Below are 26047 nucleotides of genomic sequence, written 5' to 3' on the forward strand. Positions count from 1 at the left end.
TATTATTATTATTATTATTATTATTTTGCTATTATCGATTCTATTAACTACACCGGCATCTGTGGGACTCATTTATACGCATGAACGTACATTCAAACAAATTTTATTGAACGGTTTATCATTCGTATTTGCTACTCTTCTACTGCACATTAGCTGAAGAGGAGTAAGGGCATGATGAGTGTGGAATATATCACCTCTCACACATTTTTTTGTTTCGTTTCCTCTCTTTATTTATTTCCCTCTGTATCTGACCCTATCCTTTTGTTTTAAATTTCTGTACTCTTCCCTTTCTTTTGATTTTCTCTTTTAAATGTTTTTTTTCTTTTGTTTTGTATTTCTTTCCTTGTGATTGCGGTTGTGGTGATTTCTTTTCTTTTTTCTCAGTTCTCTACGGCACCAGTTAGCTTAAAGTAAGGTGGCGTGGGAGATCTGGCCTTACTTTGGAGGAGGGATTGGTACAACAAACAAAGCAAAGGCAGAACCAGTAAAAACAAGAGATAAGATCGCACAAAAAGAAAGAAAAGAAAAGAAGAAAAAACGAACAAACGAGGAGTAAGAAGAAAACAAAGGAGGACGATACAGACGAACGATAGAAAAGCGCAAAGGAAAAAAAAGGAAAAGGAAAAGGAAAAGGCACTAAAGAAAATTTGGTTGCTGCGGAAAGCTCGGTGAAAGAAGGAAAAAAAGGAATTTTTTTTCTTTGCCCACTTCTATTTTGAGACGAGAAGAGACGATAAAAAGAAAGAGAAAAATAAGAGCAGTAACTACCTCCCACAAAGAGGATAAATAACTTTATTAAAAAAGAACCCCAAGAAGGAAAAAGAAACAGGAAAGTGGTGTCTGAGAGAAGGGGGAACCAAGGCAAACTATACATATTTCTAAAAGAAAGTAAGTAACGATAAGGATGTCTGCTCCACTGAACGTAAATGCGAGAGAATGGCGGCCAACAAGTGATCTTGCGGCTTTTGCTCTACCTGCCTCGACAGCGGCTGAGGATCCCTACGCTGCTTTAGGTAATGTTTCCCCTGCAGGAGGAGTGGCTGATGTAGATGGAGGCGTTGAATCACCCTCATTACTGAATGCAGAACAGGAGGAAGAACAGCAACAACGTGATCAGGCAAATTTTGAACCTCCTTCGTATTATCCTTCCTTCACACAGGCAATGCCTTTTACAGGTGTAGCAGGGGATAGTGGACTGGAAGGAATCAATTGGACGGAAGAGTTTGAACGCGTAATGACCCTTACCAAAGAACTTATTGAACGACAGATGAGTGGTGGGGGTGATGAGATTAAAAGGATGGAGACTACTACTCAATCTGGTAAAACAAAACAGACTCAAGGCTTTATTGCTGATTATACACTCTTACAAAAGACATCTAATACAACTTTGGCTGTTGACACCGGTCGATATCCAGCACTGCCTGGTGGTGAAGATGAGGTAAGACCCCTTGTAAGCGGTAAATGGGTTAGCGTCTTTACCGCTCTTAAACCGAAAGGTAACACTAATGCTAAATCTACTTCTAATACTAGTGCTATTATTAATATTGGAGGTGGGATTGGTAATAATGGAGCTTCAACTGAAATTACTCCTAGAAGTTCCGCTCCTGTTAATACTACTGTTGGTATTGCAACTTCTTCTCCCTCTCTTCCTCTTAATGCATCCGAATTTGATGAGTTTGGACGTCCCCTTCCTCCATTGACAGTAAATGGTAAAAGACGATGGAGGAAGCCGACAAAGGCCCAACAAAAACGAGAAATGGCTCAAAAAAATGCTTTTGAAGCTTTTGCAAACGCACTCTTACACAGTGTTTCTCCTTTTATGGCTCCACTTCGTGAGCGTTGCAAAACATCACTTCCTCATATTAAGGTAGATCAGCGCTTCGGAAAAAGCGGTCAACCACAAACGGCTGTGGCACAGTTTGTCGTGGCACCTTTGGTAACAAATTACCGACCGAGGCATTTTCACGATCTTACACCTGGAGATTTAATGGAGTTTCATTACGACTTTGCGCAAGTTCTAAAGCAACTTAGGTCGGCTAATGGTATTCATTTTGGGTATGGTCCTGTATGGAAGCGTTATGCTGTACCATACTGTTACGTTAATTGCAAAGAATACCGTCAAGAGGTACTTAATTTGTGTCCTGACGAGGTTCCCAACATGCGAGTAGAAGCTATATATGAAGATGATATAGTTAAGGATATCACAGATGTGGTACTCGCTGTTGAGGAACTGGAACCTCTGCAAAGCATGTCAATTATTCAGGCAATGAGTCGGCGGGTAAATTTAGCCCCACTTTTTGACGCATTTGATGCTATTTTTCAGCCAATTGAAAACTATATTATTATTATTCGCGACTTACACCGCGTTCCATCCACTTTTCTTATTCAAACCTCGCAACACGAGGTCGAACAAAAACCGTCCCCCCTCGTCTTGTACAATGATCCCAAGTTGTGGTACGATCTCCCAGTGGTAAACCGCGTTAGATTGAGGGAGACATCAACCTCAATGGGTGTCTCACAACATTACACTGAAGAGGAAACACGTCGCTCTGTCTCAGCTGCATGGAGTGAAGAGGTAGACAAGCGCCATTTAACTGCAACTAATGGACATTTCGATACGAACTATCATCTCTCTCATAACAAGTCACAAATAGATATAACTTCATTATTACCTGTAGTCTTGCCCGTGGTGGGGAGTGTGTCCTGCTTAATACTCACGGGTTACATCTTGTGGAGACGGAAATCTGGTCGTTAAAAACGACACAAAGAATACAGGGGGATTCTTGGAGAAAATTCTAGAAGAAAGAGAATATAATTTGTGAAGTAACGGTAGTACAAAACTCTGCGAGAAGGCAAGTTACATATGAGGAAGAGACGAAAGTTACGTATGCATATAAAGGAGTATCGTGAGCGAATTAGTTACTTAGGTATGTGAAAACACACACACACACACACACCAGTCAAAGTTGATACACCTTCGAAAAAAAAAAAGAGCACGACGAAATTTCGACGAGGAAAAAAAAATAAGAAAACAGGCTGCAGTACAAAGAAGCAAAGACCAAATATGAAGGCCTTCTTTGCATTTCTACCTTGTGTTTTCGCTTAATACTACGTTTTCCTACGAGATACCTTTCAATACACATTATCTATTGCTTATTTCTGATAATACAATCGTAGAGGGGGGCGAGTATACATCTTGCTAAATATGCGCAGAACCTGGTGGTAGGGAAGTATTCTACGTATCACAACTACAGCAAAAAACGAAAAAATCGTCACACACATAAATCCAAATCTAGTTCACCTTACCCTTGCTCGTATTTACAACAAGCTTACCAATATTATAATTTATTTTCATTTTCTTTTTCCTCTTTCTTGCGTCAGGTAAAACATAATCAAGGTATCCTGTTTCTTATTTGCACCGCTCTTACTCTACTGTGTCCTCGGCGACGCCGGCCACCCCAACGTGGTGCCAGGGTCCAGCACTTCGTATTGCCGGAGGAAGCCAAGAGCCAGCAATGTTTTTCTTCTGGAAAACTCGCTGGCGCTTAAACTACGGCGTCGTATAGCACCGGGGCCAGCCGCGTCGTGCTGGGGCAGAACTGAATCCAAGAAGGTCCTGGGGCACTTGTCGACGTGCTGTCGGCAGTATCACCTGTACCAAGTTACTGCTGAGCAGTGATGTGGAGGAAAATCCCGGCCCTTCTCTGCGAGGTATGCAGTGGAACTCAGCTGGACTTACCCAGGCCAAGGGGCTTGCTCTCCACAAAACCCTTGTTGAGGAAAACGTGCCATTCTGCCTTCTAAGCGAGACGAAAATGTCTTGTGCGGAAGCGTCGAGTTTCACAATCGCTGGTTATCAACATCATGGAGTGTCCCGCCCCTCTAAAGGTGGCGGCATTTCGATTCTGGTTCGTGAAGACCTGCTGGTGGAAGTAGGATCGTCTGTTGTGGCGAGCATTGGGTATACTCACGCAACGATCCACTTGACAGAAGGGCTGGCGCTCTCAGTGAAGTCAGCATACTTCCCCCCAGGGAGATCATTTACAGCATCGCAACTGGACGCGCTCTTGACGACTAGCGTACCCCACCCCATTGGTGCAGATGCTGAAACGCATGCGTTGGCCTGGAATCGCGCGATCCCACCTGATACACGTGACGGTGTACTGGCGCAATGGTGCCTAGATAACGATTGCGTCATACGGAACACTGGAGAAAACACCCGCCACACCACACGTCACGGTCTGCCCGCGCCGGACGTGACACTATCCCGAGAGTGTCGCATAGAGTCTTGGACAGCCAAGTTCTCTCCGGATAGTGACCATTATATCATCCTCTTCGACGTAGTAGATGATGATGGACCACTGCGGTTCCCTCGCCCCCGTGCCCCACTCTATGCATGGAAGAAGGCGAAATGGTCTCGTTTTAGACAAATGTCAAATGCTCAATGCCGAAAACTACCGACACAGAAGATGAGCGTTCACAAACGAGAACGTTTACTCGCCTCCGCGATCCGCATCGCAACAGCTGCAGCGGTCCCCCGCGGAGGACGATACACTGCCCCTTTTGGACTCCAGAACTCAGTGAGATTGAGTCGGAGATCTGCCAATGCAAAGCCTCTGTCTATAGAGACAGGTTGGCAGCACGCCGCAGAGAGATGCTGAGACAAGCCTCCCATAAAAGATGGAAAGCCCTCTGCGGCAAGATGGCCGTAGCAGACGGCTGCCGTTGGAACATTGTAAAGAGGATTTACGCCCCACGCCCACTGAGCACCCCGGCGGTAAAGATTAACAACACGGTGCTCACGGAAAATCAGAAGCCTAAGCACTTTATCCGTTTTTACCCCGCACGAGCCAGACGGCACCCACACTCCCACCCTCCGCCACCCATCCCAGTTCTCGACGAGGAATTTGCACCCATTACAGAAGCGGAACTGGAACGGGCCCAGCGCCTTCTCCCGAAAGGAACGGCGGCTGGTCCGGATGGGATTTACAGCGAGGCTCTCCAACATTTGGGGCCCAGAGCGAAAGCAGAAACCCCATCACTTTTCAATGGGAGTCTCCGCACTGGTATTGTCCCAGCTGCTTGGAAAGTAGGTGTTATTGCGCCCCTCCTCGAACCAGGGAAGAAGGCAACAGACCTAGACTCGTCTAGACCAGTCACATTAACTAGCCGTATGTCCAAACTAATGGAAAGGATTATAGCAGACCGTATTCGGGATGTTATTGAATCCAAGCTGACCCCACAACAATCCGGGTTCAGGCCTGGCCACTCCACACTGGACCAATTACTACACCTGCGCGCAGCCCTCAAGAGACCTTCGTATGACTCGCGCAAAGGTGCCGTATTCGTCGATTACGCCAAGGCCTTCAATACTGTAGATCACGACCGCATTGTTAGTGCGATGCGAGAGATGGAGCTCCCACCGCACATCATCCGATGGTCAGCCCCATTTTTAAAAGGGCGTCAGGCTAAAGTACGAGTCCAAGGAAAATCCCCACCACTAATGCTATTCCACCGCGGCGTACCGCAAGGAACGGTCCTAGGCCCGCTTAACTTTATTATAGTAATGAACACTCTAAGCAAACGATTATCTCAAGTTCCTCTTCTGTACCACGGCTTTTTTGATGACCTCACGCTAGCAGCACGGCATGAGAACAGAGACGCCATTAACATTGTGCTACAAAGCGGAATAAATGTGGTTGATGAATGGTCCAAGAGCCACTTCATGGAAGTAAACGCAGACAAAACGAAATACATCCTCTTTGGATCATTGGACCCAAACCCCCTCTCCCTTGAACTGCGCGGCACCCCTGTCGGCCTAGAGAAAGCTCCAAAACTTCTCGGAATTACATTCCAACACCATCGCGGAGTGCCCTTCCATGCAGTACAGACGAGGCAACGCATGAATTTTCGTTTGTTGCAGCTCACTGAAATCTCGTCCGCCGCATGGGGCCCAAAACGAGATGTTTTGCGCACTTTTTATCTAGCCCTAGTTCAAGCCCAGAAGCCATATGGATTTGAGGTCTGGTACTGGGATGCTTCACCCGCACGCCGCCAACAATTAGCAGCAGGCCAAAACAAAGCTTGTCGAACCATAGCAGGAATCCCATTTGGATGTCGCTGCAACGACGCACTACGAGAAGCCCGTCTTCTACCACTAGAAACGACAGCCATGATACGGAGCCTCAAACACTTCTTACTATGCCAGACAAGAGGTGGATCCCTGAAAGAAAGCGCTGATCAGGTTTACCACTTGAACCACCCAGTCCGAACCTTCTATGTACGCATAATGAAGACCTACCCAACGCTCCGTATAGAGCCACGCGAGTTGCCGCTATTAACACCGACACTGCGTTTCGGTAAGCGCGCTCGCTTCTTCACGTCACTGGATAACGTCTCCGCTGAAGACCCTGAAGGACGCAAGAAGGAAGCACCTGAGCGTTGGATAGCCCGACATTTCCGCCGCATGGGAGAAACACCACCACCCCGTACACATTATGAAATTTGGACTGATGGCTCGGTATTCCTGGGTGTTAAATCTGGGGCAGCGGCGATGATTTACAAGGATGGTGAACTGCTTAGCACCATGCGCAGAGGAGCCGGCCCCCTAGCCTGCAGCTACGCGGCTGAAACCATAGCACTATATGAAGGATTGCGGAAACTACTCACGATATTACCGGCAGAAAACCCAACACCCTGCAGAGTTTCCGTATTCTCAGATTCGCCGTCTCTACTGAAAGCGCTCCGGACTGGCCCCCTGACTGTTACGGATCCTATGCTCCGTAAACTATGGAACCTGATCCTCCAAGTGCAACGTCGCAAAGCCCGCATTCGACTGCAATTTATTTTCGGCCATTGTGGAGTAGAGAAGAACGAAAAACGCGACGCTGAGGCCAAAAAAGCTGCGGGGCATACCCAGAGGGATGATGCCTGGATTCCCGATGTTATTGCCTACGCCAAACGCATGCTCAAGGGGGAGGAAACACCTCGTCCTTCTCATAGATGGCAAATCAAAGGGAACTGGAACCCCACCAAAGACAACCCAGAACTAACACGAGAAGAAGAAACAGCGCTTGCAATATTCCGCACAGGAGTCTCGCATCGATATGGGTGGTTGCTGAGAAGAATCCAACCCCATATCCCCCTGGTTGTCGATGGTGCAACCCCCAAGAGGCAAACGACTCGGCCCCACCGAAGCCGCAAGCAACGCAGAGACACCACCCCATGAGTAAAGCATCCGAGCCAGCAGCATGCACAGAGTGCGGAGCACAATACTCATGCAGGAACACCGCAGCGCTTCACATAGTTAACAGGCATGGTTTTAAGAAGGCCGATGCGCTTTGGAAACTCAAGTTTCCCCATGCACCACCTCCGCCGGACATACCGCCTGAGCCACCGCCGCCCAGACCAACATCTCCGGTAAATACGTTACCTCGCCAATCAGCACATGCAGAGAAAAAACATCCCTTTGCATGCCATTTATGTTGCCGAACCTTCCCCCAGAAAAACGAATCAACTCGCCACCTCAGGTGCATGCACAACGCAGAATGCCCTCCCACTGAAAGAAAGCGCCCAAGAGCAGATGAACCAATACCAGAGGGATCGGCATTTCCATGTGACAAATGTGGCATGGTAGCGCGCTCTAAACAGGCCTCAAAGCCCACATTCGAGCACGCCATCCTGAGGACCCCAGTAAAGACGCACCCGGCACGCAGTTGATTCCACAGCCAGCATCGCTGCGCTGTGAATTTTGCCTAAGGGATTTCGGTAACATGGGAGCTCTATCGTGCCATAAAAAATTTAAACGCCCACCTGGAACTCCGATATTGCCGATTACGATACGGGTGACGTTTCCACGAAATAAGAAACGTCAGCGAGACTCGTCGCCACCGGAACGTGAGGACCGCGGCAAGGTTCAGTGCGGTGTGTGTAAAAAGTTATACGCCAACATGCCTTCACTCGCCATTCGCTGCAGAAATTTTCACCATGGCGAAGGCATGCCTGCCAAAGGGGCAACCAAATCCTCCCGATGCAAGGGCGAGAACATAAGAGACCTTGCGACCCTGATTTGCCCCACATGCAACAGACAATGCATGAGCAAATCAGGCCTCACACAACACCGCGTGTCTCAACACGGGTATCAGCATATTCGCGCGCATACTAGCCAACGCGCCGACTGCGAAGAAACAGCGCTGCATCTCTTGAGTTGCCCCGCCCTTCGTCCATTGCGAATGCAAGATACTAAAAAAAAAACCCCCCCCCAAAACAAGCCTTTTCCAACAATTAGCCCCCTCCCTTCCTCAAGGAGGGGAAAAAACCGAAAAACAACACCAACCCCCCCCCCCCCCCCCCCCCCCCCCCCCCCCCCCCCCCCCCCCCCCACCCCCCCCACCCCCCCAACCCCACCACCAACAACAAAAAAAAAAAAACCAAAAGAAAAAAAAACACAAGACCCCCCCCCCCCACCCAAAAAAAAAAAAAAAAAAAAAAAAAAACAACCACCCCCAAAAAAAAAAAAAAAAAAAAAAAAAAAAAAAAAAAAAAAAAAAGACGGGGGCCGCGGGGGAAGGGGGGGGGAAAAAGAAAAAAAAAAAACATTTTTTAAACTTTAAATAGAAAAAAAAAAAAAAAAAAAAAAAAAAAAAAAAAAAAAAAAAAAAAAAAAAAAAAAAAAAAAAAAACAAAAAAAAAAAAAAAAAAAATAACTCCCCTTTTCCGCCTTAAAAAACTCTCTAAAAACCTCCTTAATCCCCCCCTCAAAAGGACCCCGGGCTCTGCCCAAAAACCCGGGGGAAAAAATTTTTGGGAACAAATTTATGGAAATAAAAAAAAAAAAAAAAAAAATTTATAAAAAATCCTTTTAATTTATTTTTTTTTTTCAATCTAAATTTATATATATAATGACCTTTGCCCCTGAACCTCTTCTTTAATTTTTTTCCCCTTTTTTGCCGTTTTTGGCCGTAAAAAGCGCCCCAAACCTAACAACCCACAAACTTTTTAAACCTCCAACATTTTTCCTACTCTCCCCCCCCCGGGGTAGGGGCGGGGCACGGGCTGATTTTTACCCTTTGGGCCCCCCTCCACCCGGGTTTCCCCCCAAAATACAAAAAAAGGAAAGAAATACACCAAGAAAGAACCCATTTACAAAAAGAAAAACCACTCTGTCATATAAAAAAACCCCCCCAAAAACACCAAAACCCCCCCCACACCCCCCCCCCAACCCCCACAGACATTTAAGTTAAAAAAAAAAAAAAAAATTTTTAAAAAAGAGGGAAAAAGAAGAGAAAAAGCGAATAGTGAAGATTAATTGGTGGTTTCCCAAGGGGGTGAACCAACCCAACCTGCCCCCTTTACTAAAAAAAAAAAAAAAAAAAAAAAAAAAAATTAGAAAAAGGATAAAAAGAGTTTAAAAAAAAATAAAAAAAAAAAAAAAAAAAAAAAATAAAAAAAAAAAAAAACAAACAAATTTAAAAAAATTAAACTTTATTTTAAAAAGGTAAAAATTTTTATAAATATGTATTTAAATTTTTTTTTTTTTTACTAATTTTTTTTATATTTTTTTATTTTTATTTTAATTTGTAAAAAAAATTAAATTTTTAAAATAATATAAATATTTATTATTATTATTTTTTTTTTTTTTATTTTTTAAAATTTTTTAATAAAAAATTTTAAAATTTTAAATTTTTTATTTTATGGATTAATTTTTTTTTTTTTTGGGGGGCTGGGGCAAAAAACCCCCTTTAAAAAACTTCGTAAGCCCCAACAAAAAAAAAAATATAAATTTAAAAAAAATAATTTTAAACAAAAATTTCCCCAAAATTTCCCAACCTCCCCTTATACCCACCTTTTTTTTTTAATTTTTTTTTTTTGTTTTTTTTGGTTTTAATTTTTCCTCTCCAAAGTTCCAAACCCTCTTTTCGTATTCCCCCCCCTTTCTTTTTTCCCCCCTTTTTTTACTGTACTGTGTTTTTTTTTTTTTTTCTTCTCCCGCTTTTTTTTTTGTTTATTGCAAAAGAAAGAGGAAAGACAAAAAAAAAAAATATTAATAAAAAAAAAAACAAACCCCCCTCTCCGAAAAAACAAACAAATTGGTTGGTTTGGGGGGTGGCCTTGGCTGCTTTTGTGCCCCCCCCGGAAGGAAAAAAAAATTTTCTTCCTTCCCCCCAAAAGGGGAAAAAAAAAAGGGGCCCGGGCGAGGCGCAAAAAGGGTGGGGGAGATCTTAAGGGGGAAAAAAGGAAAAAAATAAAAAAAAAAAAAAAAAAAAAAAAAAAGAAGTTTTTTTTTTTGCACCTTTTTATAAATAAAAAAAAATAAATCCGTGAAGGGGGGGCCTCCTTTGTGCCCCTTTTTGTGCCGTTATTGGGGGTAGAGGATGGGGAAGAAGAAAACGGACAAAAACAAAAAAGTGGAAAAAAAAAATTATTTTTTCAAATGGGGCAGCGGGGCGGGGCGCCCCCGCGGGAAGGGGATGAATGGGGGCTCTCCTCCACGCGGACCCCCCCACAACGGAAAGTACGACTAAAAGACAACAAAAAAAAAAGGATGGACCAAAGGAACCCCCCTAAAAAAAAAAAAAAAAAACAAAAAAAAAAAAAAACCCACAAAAAACCCCACACAAAAACCCCACCACTTTCAAGGGGGAAACACAAAAAAAAAGAAAAAAAAAAAAAGGAAAAAAAAAAAAAAAGGGGGGGGAGGAAAAAAAGGGGGTGGAAAAAGGGGGGGGGGTCCCCCCCGGGGGGGGTAAAAAAAGCCGGCCGCCTCCTCTTAAAAAAAAAAAAAAAAAAAAAGGGAAAGGGGGGGGGAGGAGGGAAAAAAAAAGAAAAAGAAAAAGGAAAAAAAGAAAAAAAAAAAAAAAAAACAGAAAAGAAAAAAATATTTTTTATTATATAATAAGAGGAAGAAAGAAAGAAAAGATTTTTTATATAAATTATTTTGTTTAGGTATTATTGGGTTTGTTTTTTTTTTTTTTTTTTTTATAATAAAAAATTAAAATTTTAAAAGAAAAAAAAAATAGTAAAATTTGAAATTTTGTTTTTTTTTTGTATATTTTGAAATATTACTTTTAAAAAAAAAAAAAAAATTTAAAAATTTTTTGAAAGGGGGGGGTTTGTGGGGGGTGGGTGAGAAAAATGTGTGACCTCCTTTCAGGAGTCTGGGCACAAAAAAAAAAAAGGGAAAAGAAAAAGTAAGTAAAAAAAAAAAAAAAACCTTCTTTACACCTCCCCAAACCCCCCCACATAGAGAAAGAAGGGGGGGGGGGTTTGGGTGGGGGTGTTTTTTGTGTGCAAAGAAGGCAGAGGCGCCTGAGGAACCCACCAAACTCTCCCCCCCCCCCCCCCCCCCCCCCCCCCCCCCCCCCCCCACCCCTTAAATGCCACCCTTACCCTAATAAAAAAAAATGTTTTTTTTTTTCTTGCGTTGCCCTGCTTATTCTTGATGACAGACCAAAGAGAAGGGACTAACGACTACTGAATATATTCCTGAAATCATGCGCACACCACCCGTTTCTGCGAATCCACTGACTTGTTTGGTGTGCTGCGTGGCCTTGCTGCTTTTGTGTGCCCCATGCACGGCTGAAAACATTGTCTTACTTCCCTCCTCAAGGGGATCGTATGATACGGACCGGGCGCTGTGCCAAAATGCTGGTGGAGATCTTGTTGAGGCACGAAGTGCTGCAATTGTAAGGACTTACACAAGCCTTATGAAGGATGCGTTTTCTTTTTCAGCTCTTTTTACCGATGTGAACTCATTTCTTGCTGGAAGCCGTGACCTGTGTGCCTCATCTTTTGGTGCCATTTGTGCCTGTAATTGGTGCTGGAGACCTGACTGGACGCAACCGTGCAAGTCGTCGAACGTGTTTTATTACTCTGCCATTTGGCCATGGGGCCGCGCCGCGCCGGGTATGTATGTGAATTGGGCTTTCCTTTACCCTGGTGGACCCCGCCAATGGCAGTTTGTCGGACACAGCTACTTGAAGAGGGGATGGATTGACGCACGGCATCACTCGTTGATCAGTATGACACACACTCTGTGTGATATAAAGTCCCCCACCGAACCCACCACCGAACCCGCCAGTTCTTTCAGTGGCAACCCACTGACAGATGTTTTCGGAAATGAGGCACAAGTTCTGAACAGGCGCGGAGTGAAGAGCAACTGGTGGATTATCATGGGTGTGTGCCTTATTGCCGGAGGCGCATTAATTGCTGCTGCCTGCTACTTTATCATAAGTGCTAAGAAAGAAAAGGGGGAGGAGGGTTTCGAAGAGTTTAACGATGAGTCCGATGAAATGGATGAATCGAACTACAGCCAGGCAGAAGTGAACAGTCGTTCTTCTTTTTCTTAGAGGAAATCCGACTGGGCATATGGTTTAAAGGATATCTTTTTTTCGTTACTATGTCTAGGGGTCTGTGCATTGTTTTACTTTTGATTATCTCGTATTATATTTTCGATGAGAAGGTGAACTGGTAAATGTAGGTATATTTTTGTTTTATTGGGAATTTTGCTTTCTCTCTGCATGTGAACAACTCTTACTTTTAAAATTTTTGTATGACGGGTTCTTTTTCTTGGGTGGCTGGGGCAAGAGACTCATTTTTTATCTGCTTTGTGGGCCCCTCCACACACAACAGTGTTGGTATCGAGAGGTATGGTTGTAACTAAATGTGCATATACTTTTTCCCATCGGCCTCTCATGCCCCCTATTTTGCGAAAGCCTGATGTGTTGGTGTGGTTCTGTCTGTTTTTTTCTCTGCAAAGGTGCATGTGCCTTCTGAGGTACTGACCCACTTCTCGTCATCCTCCTTTCTTGTTGCTCTCCCCACCGCTCTTACTGTACTGTGTTTTTTTTTTCTTTTTCTTGCGTTGCCCTGCTTATTCTTGATGACAGACCAAAGAGAAGGGACTAACGACTACTGAATATATTCCTGAAATCATGCGCACACCACCCGTTTCTGCGAATCCACTGACTTGTTTGGTGTGCTGCGTGGCCTTGCTGCTTTTGTGTGCCCCATGCACGGCTGAAAACATTGTCTTACTTCCCTCCTCAAGGGGATCGTATGATACGGACCGGGCGCTGTGCCAAAATGCTGGTGGAGATCTTGTTGAGGCACGAAGTGCTGCAATTGTAAGGACTTACACAAGCCTTATGAAGGATGCGTTTTCTTTTTCAGCTCTTTTTACCGATGTGAACTCATTTCTTGCTGGAAGCCGTGACCTGTGTGCCTCATCTTTTGGTGCCATTTGTGCCTGTAATTGGTGCTGGAGACCTGACTGGACGCAACCGTGCAAGTCGTCGAACGTGTTTTATTACTCTGCCATTTGGCCATGGGGCCGCGCCGCGCCGGGTATGTATGTGAATTGGGCTTTCCTTTACCCTGGTGGACCCCGCCAATGGCAGTTTGTCGGACACAGCTACTTGAAGAGGGGATGGATTGACGCACGGCATCACTCGTTGATCAGTATGACACACACTCTGTGTGATATAAAGTCCCCACCGAACCCACCGCCGAACCCGCCAGTTCTTTCAGTGGCAACCCACTGACAGATGTTTTCGGAAATGAGGCACAAGTTCTGAACAGGCGCGGAGTGAAGAGCAACTGGTGGATTATCATGGGTGTGTGCCTTATTGCCGGAGGCGCATTAATTGCTGCTGCCTGCTACTTTATCATAAGTGCTAAGAAAGAAAAGGGGAGGAGGGTTTCGAAGAGTTTAACGATGAGTCCGATGAAATGGATGAATCGAACTACAGCCAGGCAGAAGTGAACAGTCGTTCTTCTTTTTCTTAGAGGAAATCCGACTGGGCATATGGTTTAAAGGATATCTTTTTTTCGTTACTATGTCTAGGGGTCTGTGCATTGTTTTACTTTTGATTATCTCGTATTATATTTTCGATGAGAAGGTGAACTGGTAAATGTAGGTATATTTTTGTTTTATTAGGAATTTTGCTTTCTCTCTGCATGTGAACAACTCTTACTTTTAAAATTTTTGTATGACGGGTTCTTTTTCTTGGGTGGCTGGGGCAAGAGACTCATTTTTTATCTGCTTTGTGGGCCCCTCCACACACAACAGTGTTGGTATCGAGAGGTATGGTTGTAACTAAATGTGCATATACTTTTTCCCATCGGCCTCTCATGCCCCCTATTTTGCGAAAGCCTGATGTGTTGGTGTGGTTCTGTCTGTTTTTTTCTCTGCAAAGGTGCATGTGCCTTCTGAGGTACTGACCCACTTCTCGTCATCCTCCTTTCTTGTTGCTCTCCCCACCGCTCTTACTGTACTGTGTTTTTTTTTCTTTTTCTTGCGTTGCCCTGCTTATTCTTGATGACAGACCAAAGAGAAGGGACTAACGACTACTGAATATATTCCTGAAATCATGCGCACACCACCCGTTTCTGCGAATCCACTGACTTGTTTGGTGTGCTGCGTGGCCTTGCTGCTTTTGTGTGCCCCATGCACGGCTGAAAACATTGTCTTACTTCCCTCTTCAAGGGGATCGTATGATACGGACCGGGCGCTGTGCCAAAATGCTGGTGGAGATCTTGTTGAGGCACGAAGTGCTGCAATTGTAAGGACTTACACAAGCCTTATGAAGGATGCGTTTTCTTTTTCAGCTCTTTTTACCGATGTGAACTCATTTCTTGCTGGAAGCCGTGACCTGTGTGCCTCATCTTTTGGTGCCATTTGTGCCTGTAATTGGTGCTGGAGACCTGACTGGACGCAACCGTGCAAGTCGTCGAACGTGTTTTATTACTCTGCCATTTGGCCATGGGGCCGCGCCGCGCCGGGTATGTATGTGAATTGGGCTTTCCTTTACCCTGGTGGACCCCGCCAATGGCAGTTTGTCGGACACAGCTACTTGAAGAGGGGATGGATTGACGCACGGCATCACTCGTTGATCAGTATGACACACACTCTGTGTGATATAAAGTCCCCCACCGAACCCACCGCCGAACCCGCCAGTTCTTTCAGTGGCAACCCACTGACAGATGTTTTCGGAAATGAGGCACAAGTTCTGAACAGGCGCGGAGTGAAGAGCAACTGGTGGATTATCATGGGTGTGTGCCTTATTGCCGGAGGCGCATTAATTGCTGCTGCCTGCTACTTTATCATAAGTGCTATGAAAGAAAGGGGGAGGAGGGTTTCGAAGAGTTTAACGATGAGTCCGATGAAATGGATGAATCGAACTACAGCCAGGCAGAAGTGAACAGTCGTTCTTCTTTTTCTTAGAGGAAATCCGACTGGGCATATGGTTTAAAGGATATCTTTTTTTCGTTACTATGTCTAGGGGTCTGTGCATTGTTTTACTTTTGATTATCTCGTATTATATTTTCGATGAGAAGGTGAACTGGTAAATGTAGGTATATTTTTGTTTTATTGGGAATTTTGCTTTCTCTCTGCATGTGAACAACTCTTACTTTTAAAATTTTTGTATGACGGGTTCTTTTTCTTGGGTGGCTGGGGCAAGAGACTCATTTTTTTATCTGCTTTGTGGGCCCCTCCACACACAACAGTGTTGGTATCGAGAGGTATGGTTGTAACTAAATGTGCATATACTTTTTCCCATCGGCCTCTCATGCCCCCTATTTTGCGAAAGCCTGATGTGTTGGTGTGGTTCTGTCTGTTTTTTTCTCTGCAAAGGTGCATGTGCCTTCTGAGGTACTGACCCACTTCTCGTCATCCTCCTTTCTTGTTGCTCTCCCCACCGCTCTTACTGTACTGTGTTTTTTTTTTCTTTTTCTTGCGTTGCCCTGCTTATTCTTGATGACAGACCAAAGAGAAGGGACTAACGACTACTGAATATATTCCTGAAATCATGCGCACACCACCCGTTTCTGCGAATCCACTGACTTGTTTGGTGTGCTGCGTGGCCTTGCTGCTTTTGTGTGCCCCATGCACGGCTGAAAACATTGTCTTACTTCCCTCCTCAAGGGGATCGTATGATACGGACCGGGCGCTGTGCCAAAATGCTGGTGGAGATCTTGTTGAGGCACGAAGTGCTGCAATTGTAAGGACTTACACAAGCCTTATGAAGGATGCGTTTTCTTTTTCAGCTCTTTTTACCGATGTGAACTCATTTCTTGCTGGAAGCCGTGACCTGTGTGCCTCATCTTTTGGTGCCATTTATGCTTGTAAGTGGTGCTAGAGACCCGATTGAACAAAGTTCTTGTGGCTCTGCAAAGTTCTTTTTATGCTATATTTGTGCTTTATAGCAGGAGGAGAAGCTCTGACCTTTCTTGTGTGTGCATGTGCTATGCTTTTCTTGTTTTGTTTAAGTATTATTTTGTTCTTGTTTCACTGTTTCTTTGGTGTTGACGGCTTTTTTTTTACCTTTGGTTCTCTCTTTTTTATGTATGTTTTGTGTGTTATATTTTTCAATGGGTTCATTTAATTTTTTTTTATTGGTTCTATTTTAAGTGTATTCTGTAGTATACTTTTATTTTCGGGATTTGCTCTTTTAAACACCTGAGGGCCCTTTTCTTTGTTAGTTTTTATTGTATTCTATTTTTTCCGCCTGATAAAGCCATTATTCAGTTCTGCTGTTTACTTATTTTTTTTTACTGTTAAAAGAACAAAAACAAATTGTTTTTGTTGTATATTTATCTTTCTTTCGCTTTTTTTTTTTGTGATACTCTTTGTTTTCTTTATGTTGTGTTTACCCTTTCCCCCACCCAAAGGCCGCAGATCTTTTCCTGCGAGGTGTGAGTGTCCTAGTGCGTGGGTGATTTACACTTGGGGGTGAAGAGGGGGCTCGAAGGCGAGTGTTGGGGGATCGCTGCCGCACCGCCTGCCATGTCTCGCTCCCCACGAGGGCCCTTCAGTGAGCCGCCGCCCCTCCAGAGGGGGAGAGAGGTCTGGAGGCGGGAGGAGATGGAGAAGAAGGAGGAGGATGAGAGAGAGGGGGAGGGGCCTCGGCCGAGTACCCGCGTCCCGGCCCCGGAGCCCCCCGTGAAAGTGAGGAGGGAAGGACTGCGGGGGCATCTGCAGCGGCAGACCTCCGCAGCGCAGGTAAGTCGACTGGACCTGAGTACAATGGAGATGGAGGGTACAGAGTGGAGTTGGTTTTGTCAAGATGTACTACCAACAATGTCAAATCTGGCGTTTTTAAAATTAGCACAAGTGGGTCTCACTGATAAACGACTGACAGAACTATTACGAGAATGTCAATCGAATCAGGTGCGGCGTACTTCACGTTCTTCTTCTTCCTTAAGACGATTAACCGCACCCGTTGTGTCTCGTGCTGGAGCTTGCGTTTCGCCGGTTTCCCCACTTAATAATGTTACTAGTTCATCTGGTTGTGGTGGAAAGGGGTTAACACCCAGATTGGCAAAGGACGTTTCCGGTGTTGGGGTAAGTGGAAGAGGGGCAGTGACTTGGGAAAGCATAAAGGATAGACAAACGCTGCGTAAACTAAAAGTATTAGATCTTAGTAGAAATCGTCTCACATACCGTAGCGCAACGCTTCTAGGAAAACTGCTTCTTTGGGCAGCTGATACCCTTGATGAGTTACACTTACAGGGCAATTGTCTTCAGGATTATGGATTTCAAAATTTGGGTATTTATCTTTCTAAATTACAGATGGAAGTATTGAATAAGGAACGTTACCTTTTTCCACCATCATTGGTGCAACAGTATATAGATCTAACTAGAAAGGAAAAACGGGAAAAAAGGGAATCCTTTTATACTATGGTTCATGAGGAACCTAGAAGTAGTCAATATAAGACTCAGAATATTCATCTAGGAATTTCTTTTTTAGATCTACGCGATTGTCATTCTTCGGCACGTGGAATTTCAGAATTACTTGCTGGAGCTAGTTGTGCTTATCGATTGAAAACCCTTCTTTTATCCCGTAACTGCGCTATTCCACCATCTCTTATGTCCTCCAAACCATCTCTTGTAGAGGAAGAATCTTCTCCAGTAAGAAAAGATGTTATAGGGGTAGAGGAGACATCTACAGAACCAAATGCATTAATTGGAAGAGCCAAATTTTCTAGTTTTAAAGAACTTCAATACCCGTGTGCTTTGACTAATGTAAATCTTTGTAGTGTACCACTTTCTAAGCTGTGTACCCCAATAGGTTGTCGTGAGTTATTTCTTAATCTAATGTTTTGTTGCCCTAAATTACTAATATTAGATATTTCGGAAAGCTTTGATCGTCTTCAGGTTCCACCATCTTTACTTCTGCAATTTGTGTTAGAAGGAGGGAATTCACAAAATGATTCACGCATTCATTGGCGACTACAACAGGAGATACAAGGAGAGGTGGAATTCGCATTGGAAATAGTGATGATTGGGAAGCAAACATCTGTAGGAAATATTCTCTGTGAACTTTTAGCACATGCCGCCTTTAACGCATACCGACGTTGTAATATGGCACCACCAGCATTTTGTTATTTACAGGAATTATATCTAAATGACACCGGTATTAATGATAGGGGAGCTCAAGGATTAGCAATAGCTGTTCGTTCTTCCGCATCAACTGGTGTTCTAGCACGCCTCATAGTACTTAACATGTCAAACAATCTCTTAACCGTTTGGGGTTGTACACAACTTATTAAAGCTTTTATTCTTAATTGGTCTTCACCACCTTCGGTGCTCTCAGCTCTGGCACTACAGGGGAATGCAGGAATTCACCACGAGGACAAGAATGCTATTGCCGAACTTCAACGCATTGCTGAAGCTGCTGTAAGACAAAGACGAGATGAGTGTGATGCTGAGATGTATGGAAGTGAAAAACAACCACTTCTACCATTAAGTATTCATTTTGGTGCATTTGAAGGTTCTACCTTAACAGTAGCCAGTGATGAGGCGGCGGCGTTTACGGTTCCATCAAGAGAAGAGGAACATGCATCACTACAGGAAAATAATGTAAAGGGTAAGAAGGAAAAAGGCCTTTACAATGAAGAAAAGGAAACAACAATAGCAGCAGAAGAAGATGTGGATAATACATACTTCCCAACGTTTCGTTTCACATCAGGTGGAACGATGCCATTTGTACAGAATACTGCAGGACGTTCATTTATTGAGGTTCCAGCAAGTGCTTCCTTTCAGTCACAATTCCCAGCAAATATACATGATCCACATCCATCTGTTCCCTGCGATGTTAGTTCTATTCATGCGAGGGAAACGCCGCAGCGATTTCTCTCTTCTATGCCAGCAACACCATCATCATTCTTGCAGAACACAAGTGAGGCTCCGTTTTCTCCAGAACGCATCATGCGACAAAAACAACAACAACGAAAGCAACAAGAACAGCAAGTGAGACGGCGATACAACAATATCAGACTCGTTTCACCTGCACTAGAGACTGAAGGTACAATCCAGAGTGGAAAACTAGTAACCCTCCCAAGAGAACAAGAAACAGAACGAAATAAATCTATTGATGGAACATCGGCTAATCTTCCGTTTCTCTCACGTTCTACCGGTGTTGTGCCACTTCTTAAAGTCTCGGAGTCTGAAGATCGATGGGCCATGGCGGTTGCAAGCGCACGTGCACGTAATTCCAATGCTGACCAAGAGGTAACAACCCCGTCAAAAATTCAGGAGCAGGATAAAGAGAAGGGACAAGAACGACACCAACAACAACGAAGGAAAGAACGAAAGCAAGAAAAAGAACAAGAAAAGATACATTCGTTACCAGAATCTTTAACCCATTTAAAAGATCGCACATCTGTTCCATCATTAGCGTACGAATTTGGATCTCTCTTTGCTTCTATAGATGCCAAGAAAACTGGCAGTAGTATTTTGTCAAAGGAGAATACGACATCATTGCAAGGCCATCTTCATCGGAGTGTCTATAATGAGAAAACAAGATTACCTTCTGATAAGGCAGATGATTTGTTTCCATATCTGGAAAAGAGTACGAAGAAAGAGAAAGTTATAGGCAATAGTTCCTCACCACAACGTGAAAAAGGAATTCCAAATACTTTTGAAGCATTGGGAACGAGAATTGGTATTATTACTGGTGAAATGAATAACAATAGCTCTAATCAGAAGAGTTTGCAGAAAAATCAACTTGATGAGTATCCAAACGAGATGGAAAAATCTCTAATCAAACCGATCACCGATGACATTTATAGAAATTATAATAGGGCTTCAGATTTTGTTATTAATGCATCAAAGGAAGAAAGTAATGAAATTGAAAAATGCAGCATACAAGATTCAAATCAAGGACAGGCGGGGGAGAAGAGGTATGATATTGATTCAGTTAGCGTTACTGTATTAAGACCACCATGGAGCAACCTTGAAAGTATGAGATCAGATGAATCATTCTTGCGAAAAATGATAAAAAAACGGAAGATGCGTTCCTTTGTGTTAACGTACTATCACCCCAGGGGACATGTATTTTGTCGTGGATGGCAACTTATGCACCGTAACGATTTAGTCGGTGAGGACGCACGTGCTTGTATTGAACGTGACGTTTGGAAGTTATTACAACCATGCGCTGAGGAGCGAGAACGAGTTGAGGTGCGTGAAGTTTCATTGATAATGACATCTTCACCTGAGAAACGCGAAGATGGGGATATCGACGATGATGGCGATGACGACGACAAGAGCAGTAATAATAATAATAATAATAATAATAATAATAATAATAATAATAATAATAATAATAATAATAATAATAATAATAATTCTAATAATTCTAATCTTAATTCTAGCCATAATAGTATAACTGGTGATAACGCTGATTATGGGGCAACGAGGTTACGAATTACCACGAATGAACGGCGATCGGTGTTAGCGGATCGATTACAGTTAATAGCAAACGCTAACAACGGGTATATTGCGTTTCCACAATTTACAGACGCTCTTCAACGTGCTGCTGATGATGTGGTTGAGATTGTTCGTGCTCTTGTGGATTCCGCCTGGGATGTACTGCCAGATGTCTATCGAAACAGTACAGCAGAGACATTAGTGCACTCCCGACACGGCCATGAGGAAGATTTAGTGAGAGAACTAGGCAATTTCCTTGATATTGTGCTTGAACAGGCAGGAGAGAAGCAAGATCTCGATCAGATACTGGAAGAAATAGAGGAAAATGTTGAAGAAATAGAGGAGAAAAAAAAAGAAAAGCAAGAGAAAGAAGAAATATATGGCAAGGAATCTACACCGTTAAAAGTACCTGTGGGAGTTGTTGATAGTGATGCACTAACAATAGATGAAATGGCCGCATCTCTTTCTTCTTCTATTGATACACACGATGTGTTTGCTCACCTTAATTTCAGCAGTGCTGAGCAGCGAGAAGAGAGTGAACTAGAGAAGCAAGAGCAATGGGTAGAGAAGAGTGTAGACAAAAAAGAAGAAGAAGAACAACAACAACAGCATCAAGAGGTTGATAATAAAAATAATAAAGAGGTGAATAAGGAGGAAGATAAAGGTGAAGATTCAAATCTTCTTGAGGGCAATGCACCGGTTGACGTTAATGCAGTGACGAAGATCCCTGTATTTAAACCAGATGAAATCAATACAGTTCCTGAATTAAATGCCAATTCCAATAATGATTTGGTACAACCTATACAACCTTCCACTGCTTCTACTACTACTGCTGCTGTAACTGTAGTTGTAAATGCAGAGGGAACGAAAGAAGAAGTTAGTCCATTATCTCGACGTTTAACTGGTAGAATGAAAACGTTTGTTTTTTCTTTTCCCCATCGTGAAGGTCATGTTATATGTCGTGGTTGGCGTATACTACACCGCGATGATTCTCTCGGTGAAGAGGCGAGAAAACGATTAGAGTCTGATTTACTTTTGTTTTTACGTTTACCTTCAGTGGAGAAAACAGGTAATACCAGTTTCGATAGCAGTAGTAATATGAAAAATAACAAGGACAAGGGAGGAGGTGCAACAACAACGTATTTGGTTGAACTTGTTTCTCTTCTTTGGGAACCAACATCATCCACCATGCAACTTCGTGTAGTAACGAATGAACGACGAGCTGCAATAGCTGAGCGATTGCAAATTATTATGAGTGATGATCTTGAAGCATTACCACAATTTACAGAATTACTACGTAGTAATGTATTATATGACACTGTACATGCTGTACAACTGTATCTGCAGCAAAAGGCTCCTGAAGAGTTATTAGTACGTGTAGCCAATCGTTATCGTACGGTGAGTACACTTGTGCATTATTATCATAGCGATGAATCTGCCATGCTGCGTGAGATTGGGGCATCCAGTATGTCCGATGTGGAAACCGTGGTTGTTCCCACTCCTCCCGCCACTACGGAACCAGAGAGTAATAATAATAGTGATAATGATGATGTTGTTGTTGAAAACAATATAGTGCCAGACGAAAAAGCAACCAAAGTGGGAAAGATTGAAATAACAAAAGAAGAAGAAAAAGAGAAGAAGGAAGAAAAAAATGATACAAACGCGGAAGTGACGGATGAAAAGACGACAACACCAGAAGTACATCCATTACACCGTACAGATGGGACCAACACTAATAATGTATCTCAACAAGGTTTGTTAAATGATGCAACCGTAATGTCATCTGCAACAGCAGGAACAAAGGGAGATGACAAAGAGGAGGAGTTGGTGTCTCCTAAGAAATTACCCTCTCATGGCTCCTCTTTGAGTCTTCATGTCTCTGGGGGAAGTGAAAAAGGCGTAAATCCGGTTCGTAGCACATCCATTTCACATAGGGAAGGTAGCAGTTATAGCAATATCAATGATCATCATAATCATCAGCATAATAATAATAATAATAATAATAATAATAATAATAATAATAATAATAATAATAATAATAATAATAATAATAACAATAATAATAATAATAATAATAATAATAATAATAATAATAATAATAAAAGTACTGAACTCGCTACTCCGGATGATTCAGCTTATACTGAGAGACTTCGTCGATTACAGTTTCTTGCGTATAGTGCAATGGCTCATGGTACAATTCTTCTGGATAAACAGCAACGTCATAAAGTTCGAGTCTGTAAAGGAAAATGGGGAAAACAATCTGTAACTATAAGTATAGAATGGGATGTGTTTCTAGTCGTCTGGTTTGTAAGAAGATCTACATTTGGCGTTTCAACACGGAAATCGCTCGTACTCGTCCACCCTGTCACCTCTGGTGTACGGTGTTCAATAGAGGACAAACACATCTCTGGTGGTGAGGCACATTTTGTTCATATCTGTGTGGAACGTCGTTATACACCGGATGAGTTGGGTGTACCTGCACGGGATATAGAAAGAAAAGTACAAGAGTCTCTCTCAGCTTCAGATAGTAGAAACGACACATCCCCACACGGTGGAGATTGGTCATCACAACAAGAACAACAACAACATCATCATGAGCATCGATCTCATCACCGTAGTCCAGGAACTAATAGTAGTATGACTAGTACCTCGTCATCTGTGGATGGTTTGAATTCCTTCTCGACAGTGCCAACTAAAGCTAAATTATTACAACGTGTGGTTTCAATTCATATAGCGTTAAGTAGCGCTTCAAAAGCACGTGAAGCAGTTAATGTTATTTGTGATGCGGAGAAACATGCTGCTGAAATGATTCGGCAGGCTATTCAAGAAACGAATAGTGAAATGGTACATCGTTCACTTCCTGTGCCTCCAGTGGAAAGAGTAGAGAATGATAGAGAAAGTAGGTGAAATAAAGTTGGTTTTTATTTATTTATTTGACGTTGTATCATTTCTTTATGTTTTGTTCTTTTCGTTTTTGGTGTTTTTTTTTTTTACTGCTGATTCGTTTTTCAGTTTATTTTCCTCATGATGGATCAGGTGAAAGTATCTCCTGGTACTATCGGAGATAGACTCTGCTGTGGTTTCCTTTACTTATATTTATGGGGTTTCCTCTTGTCGTGAAGAGGAACTCTATATATATATGTATATGTTCGGTTTTTGTTCCATTTTTATTCTTTCGAGGAATAAGTATATATATTCGTGTACGTGTACGTCGCTCTCTGTGTATGTATGGATCTATGTATGCATCCGTGCTGGGTGTTCTATTGCTGAGCCATTTAGGTGCTTTTAGTTTTATTTAGCCGTTTTTTTTGGTTGTGTTCCTTGCGATATTCTCATTCATTGCGTCTTCATTTTCTTATTTATTCATTTTTCTTACCTTCACAAACATATATATTTGTTTCTATTATTTAAATATATGAATATATATTCGTAGTATAAAGCAGGAAATGTATAAGAAGGCCCTTCACTCCTTCTTCTTAAAGGTTCATCCGGATTTCTTCCATCACAACCGTAATCAACAGATAGTGAATGAGAACTCAGTGGCCCGCCTTAATGAATTACTCAGTTGGGCAAAATCTTTCAAAGGTGGTACTCTCTCTCCACCCCCAGCCACATCATTTACACTGACGTTTTACAAGAAAGCAGAAGATAAGACTGCAGATGATTCACAAACCACCTCATCCTCCTTTGCACGCCGTACCGGAGAAGAAGATGCCTCACTCATTCAATCCACTTTTGAACTTCCAGAGAATTTCACCCCAAGTGATGCTCATCGTGGGGCGGTGGAGCGTTCTGTGAATAAGTTTCTACGCGATTTACTACGCCGTGCCGCCTGTATTGATAGTGTTACAGAATCCATATCGGCGGCTGAGGACGCCACGGCGCAGCGGGCGGAAGTGAAACCACTGCGACGACGTCATGGACCAAACCGCAAAGGTGCGGAGAAAACAAAATCTCTCTTGGATGAGGCAACGGAAAGTATGTCTCTTCAGTGGAGTATTACCCCAGCACCAACATTAGAGGAGTTAATGGAGGCGGATCAGGTTCTTTTTGAGCGGACACTTTCACCGTTACAGTCAGCCGCCGCGCTTCACACACTTCGACAACATCTTGGTGAGTTGCGGTACCCATTATGGGAGTCTATGCCATTAATTATATCAAATACATTTAATATTGGGGAAGTTACTGGAACATTAACTATTCCATGGGGCTTTACTCCAGATCAATTTTTAAGCTTTATTGCACATAATGATAAAGCTCTTGCACGTTGCCGTGAGACTGCCTCACAGTTTGCTACTACAGTAGAACAACTTATTTCTGAAATTTGTAATGAATTGGAATTAGACGATATTTTAATATCATGTAGTCACAAAGAAGCGTTACTGGTATTACAGTTATTGCATCGTAATAAAGAACTTTTGCATGCATACGGACTCACAAATTTAACCCTAGAAATTGGTATGCGACATGCTATGCGGGCAAATGGTGTGGTGATCATTAGTTGTAAGCTTACTAATGATGAACTACGTTCTTGGCTAAAGAAAATCGAACCTAAACTTAGTTTACAAAAACGTCTTTATCAAATTTCAAAACAAATGTTGGAGGCGACTATGTGGCATTTAAAAGAGTTTCGAACCATGGCAGAACCTGGTGGTATAGATGCTTTTAATAATGATTGCACCTATGCTGAACGACTGGAATGGGCAAAAGAACTATTTCGCATAGCCTCTTCTTTGGCAGCATGGGATTGGAAAGGTATGACATTTTTGCTTGCCCCTGATGTAGATGTTGACTGGGCGAATGGAATTATTGCCCTGCCACATAACTTTAATGGAGATGCCTTTGTACGTTATGTGGAGGATGTACAACATGCCGCTAAGAGTCGCAAACGAGAGGAATTACTAGAGGCAAGTGCAATGGGACGACAGAGTGCGGAGATGCAACGACAACAACAACACAATCGTGATTTAATGATGGAGGATGAAGAAATGGAAACATTTGCCGCCAATAGAAATGAAACAGAAGGGCGAATGAAAACACATGATACTCTTCAGCAGCCGAATAATAATAATAATAATAATAATAATAATAATAATAATAATAATAATAATAATAATACCAACGACACCACAAGGTATGATCGACTTCGCGATATGTACCGCCATGCAACTCCGCATATGGAGGAATATCTTGCCTCCAGCAGTCACCGCGTCGACCCACTCACCGTCGAGCGGCCCCTCACACACGCCGTCACATTCAACTCCGACGAGGAGGCGGATCAACAACTGCGATGGGAGGGATTCTACGCGGATCCGTATGTTGATCAAGTGCCCACCG

General features: G+C 43.0%; 7 protein-coding genes across 7 annotated transcripts in view; all 7 read left to right on the forward strand.

Annotated features, from left to right (window-relative positions):
* Positions 1-904: 904 nt before the first annotated feature.
* Positions 905-2755, forward strand: LSM04_004735 (uncharacterized protein; the record flags this gene model as incomplete). Its single annotated transcript, XM_067333254.1, has 1 exon — positions 905-2755. One exon carries the CDS (start codon positions 905-907, stop codon positions 2753-2755), a length of 1851 nt encoding a protein of 616 aa, XP_067186089.1.
* An 8737-nt stretch (positions 2756-11492) lies between these two features.
* LSM04_001962 (uncharacterized protein) lies at positions 11493-12347 on the forward strand (the record flags this gene model as incomplete). The annotated part of the gene is made up of 1 exon (XM_067333255.1): positions 11493-12347. The coding sequence occupies one exon, from the start codon at positions 11493-11495 to the stop codon at positions 12345-12347; it is 855 nt and encodes a 284-aa protein (XP_067186033.1).
* Positions 12348-12932: 585 nt separating this feature from the next.
* LSM04_002660 (uncharacterized protein) lies at positions 12933-13541 on the forward strand (the record flags this gene model as incomplete). The annotated part of the gene is made up of 1 exon (XM_067333256.1): positions 12933-13541. One exon carries the CDS (start codon positions 12933-12935, stop codon positions 13539-13541), a length of 609 nt encoding a protein of 202 aa, XP_067186050.1.
* Positions 13542-14369: 828 nt separating this feature from the next.
* Positions 14370-15200, forward strand: LSM04_008602 (uncharacterized protein; the record flags this gene model as incomplete). Its single annotated transcript, XM_067333257.1, has 1 exon — positions 14370-15200. The coding sequence occupies one exon, from the start codon at positions 14370-14372 to the stop codon at positions 15198-15200; it is 831 nt and encodes a 276-aa protein (XP_067186161.1).
* A 609-nt stretch (positions 15201-15809) lies between these two features.
* LSM04_007969 (uncharacterized protein) lies at positions 15810-16139 on the forward strand (the record flags this gene model as incomplete). Its single annotated transcript, XM_067333258.1, has 1 exon — positions 15810-16139. One exon carries the CDS (start codon positions 15810-15812, stop codon positions 16137-16139), a length of 330 nt encoding a protein of 109 aa, XP_067186152.1.
* A 647-nt stretch (positions 16140-16786) lies between these two features.
* Positions 16787-23617, forward strand: LSM04_008484 (uncharacterized protein; the record flags this gene model as incomplete). The annotated part of the gene is made up of 1 exon (XM_067333259.1): positions 16787-23617. One exon carries the CDS (start codon positions 16787-16789, stop codon positions 23615-23617), a length of 6831 nt encoding a protein of 2276 aa, XP_067186158.1.
* Positions 23618-24156: 539 nt separating this feature from the next.
* LSM04_003239 (protein of unknown function DUF4460) overlaps positions 24157-26047 on the forward strand; it is a gene marked incomplete at both ends in the record, with an annotated part of 2109 nt that continues 218 nt past the window's right edge. The window contains one exon of the mRNA XM_067333260.1: positions 24157-26047. This exon is cut by the window's right edge and continues 218 nt beyond it. Coding sequence (XP_067186061.1) covers positions 24157-26047 — 1891 coding nt within the window.

The sequence above is a fragment of the Trypanosoma melophagium genome (assembly GCF_022059095.1).
Source record: "Trypanosoma melophagium isolate St. Kilda chromosome Unknown ctg8segment0, whole genome shotgun sequence".
Lineage (NCBI taxonomy): Eukaryota > Euglenozoa > Kinetoplastea > Trypanosomatida > Trypanosomatidae > Trypanosoma > Trypanosoma melophagium.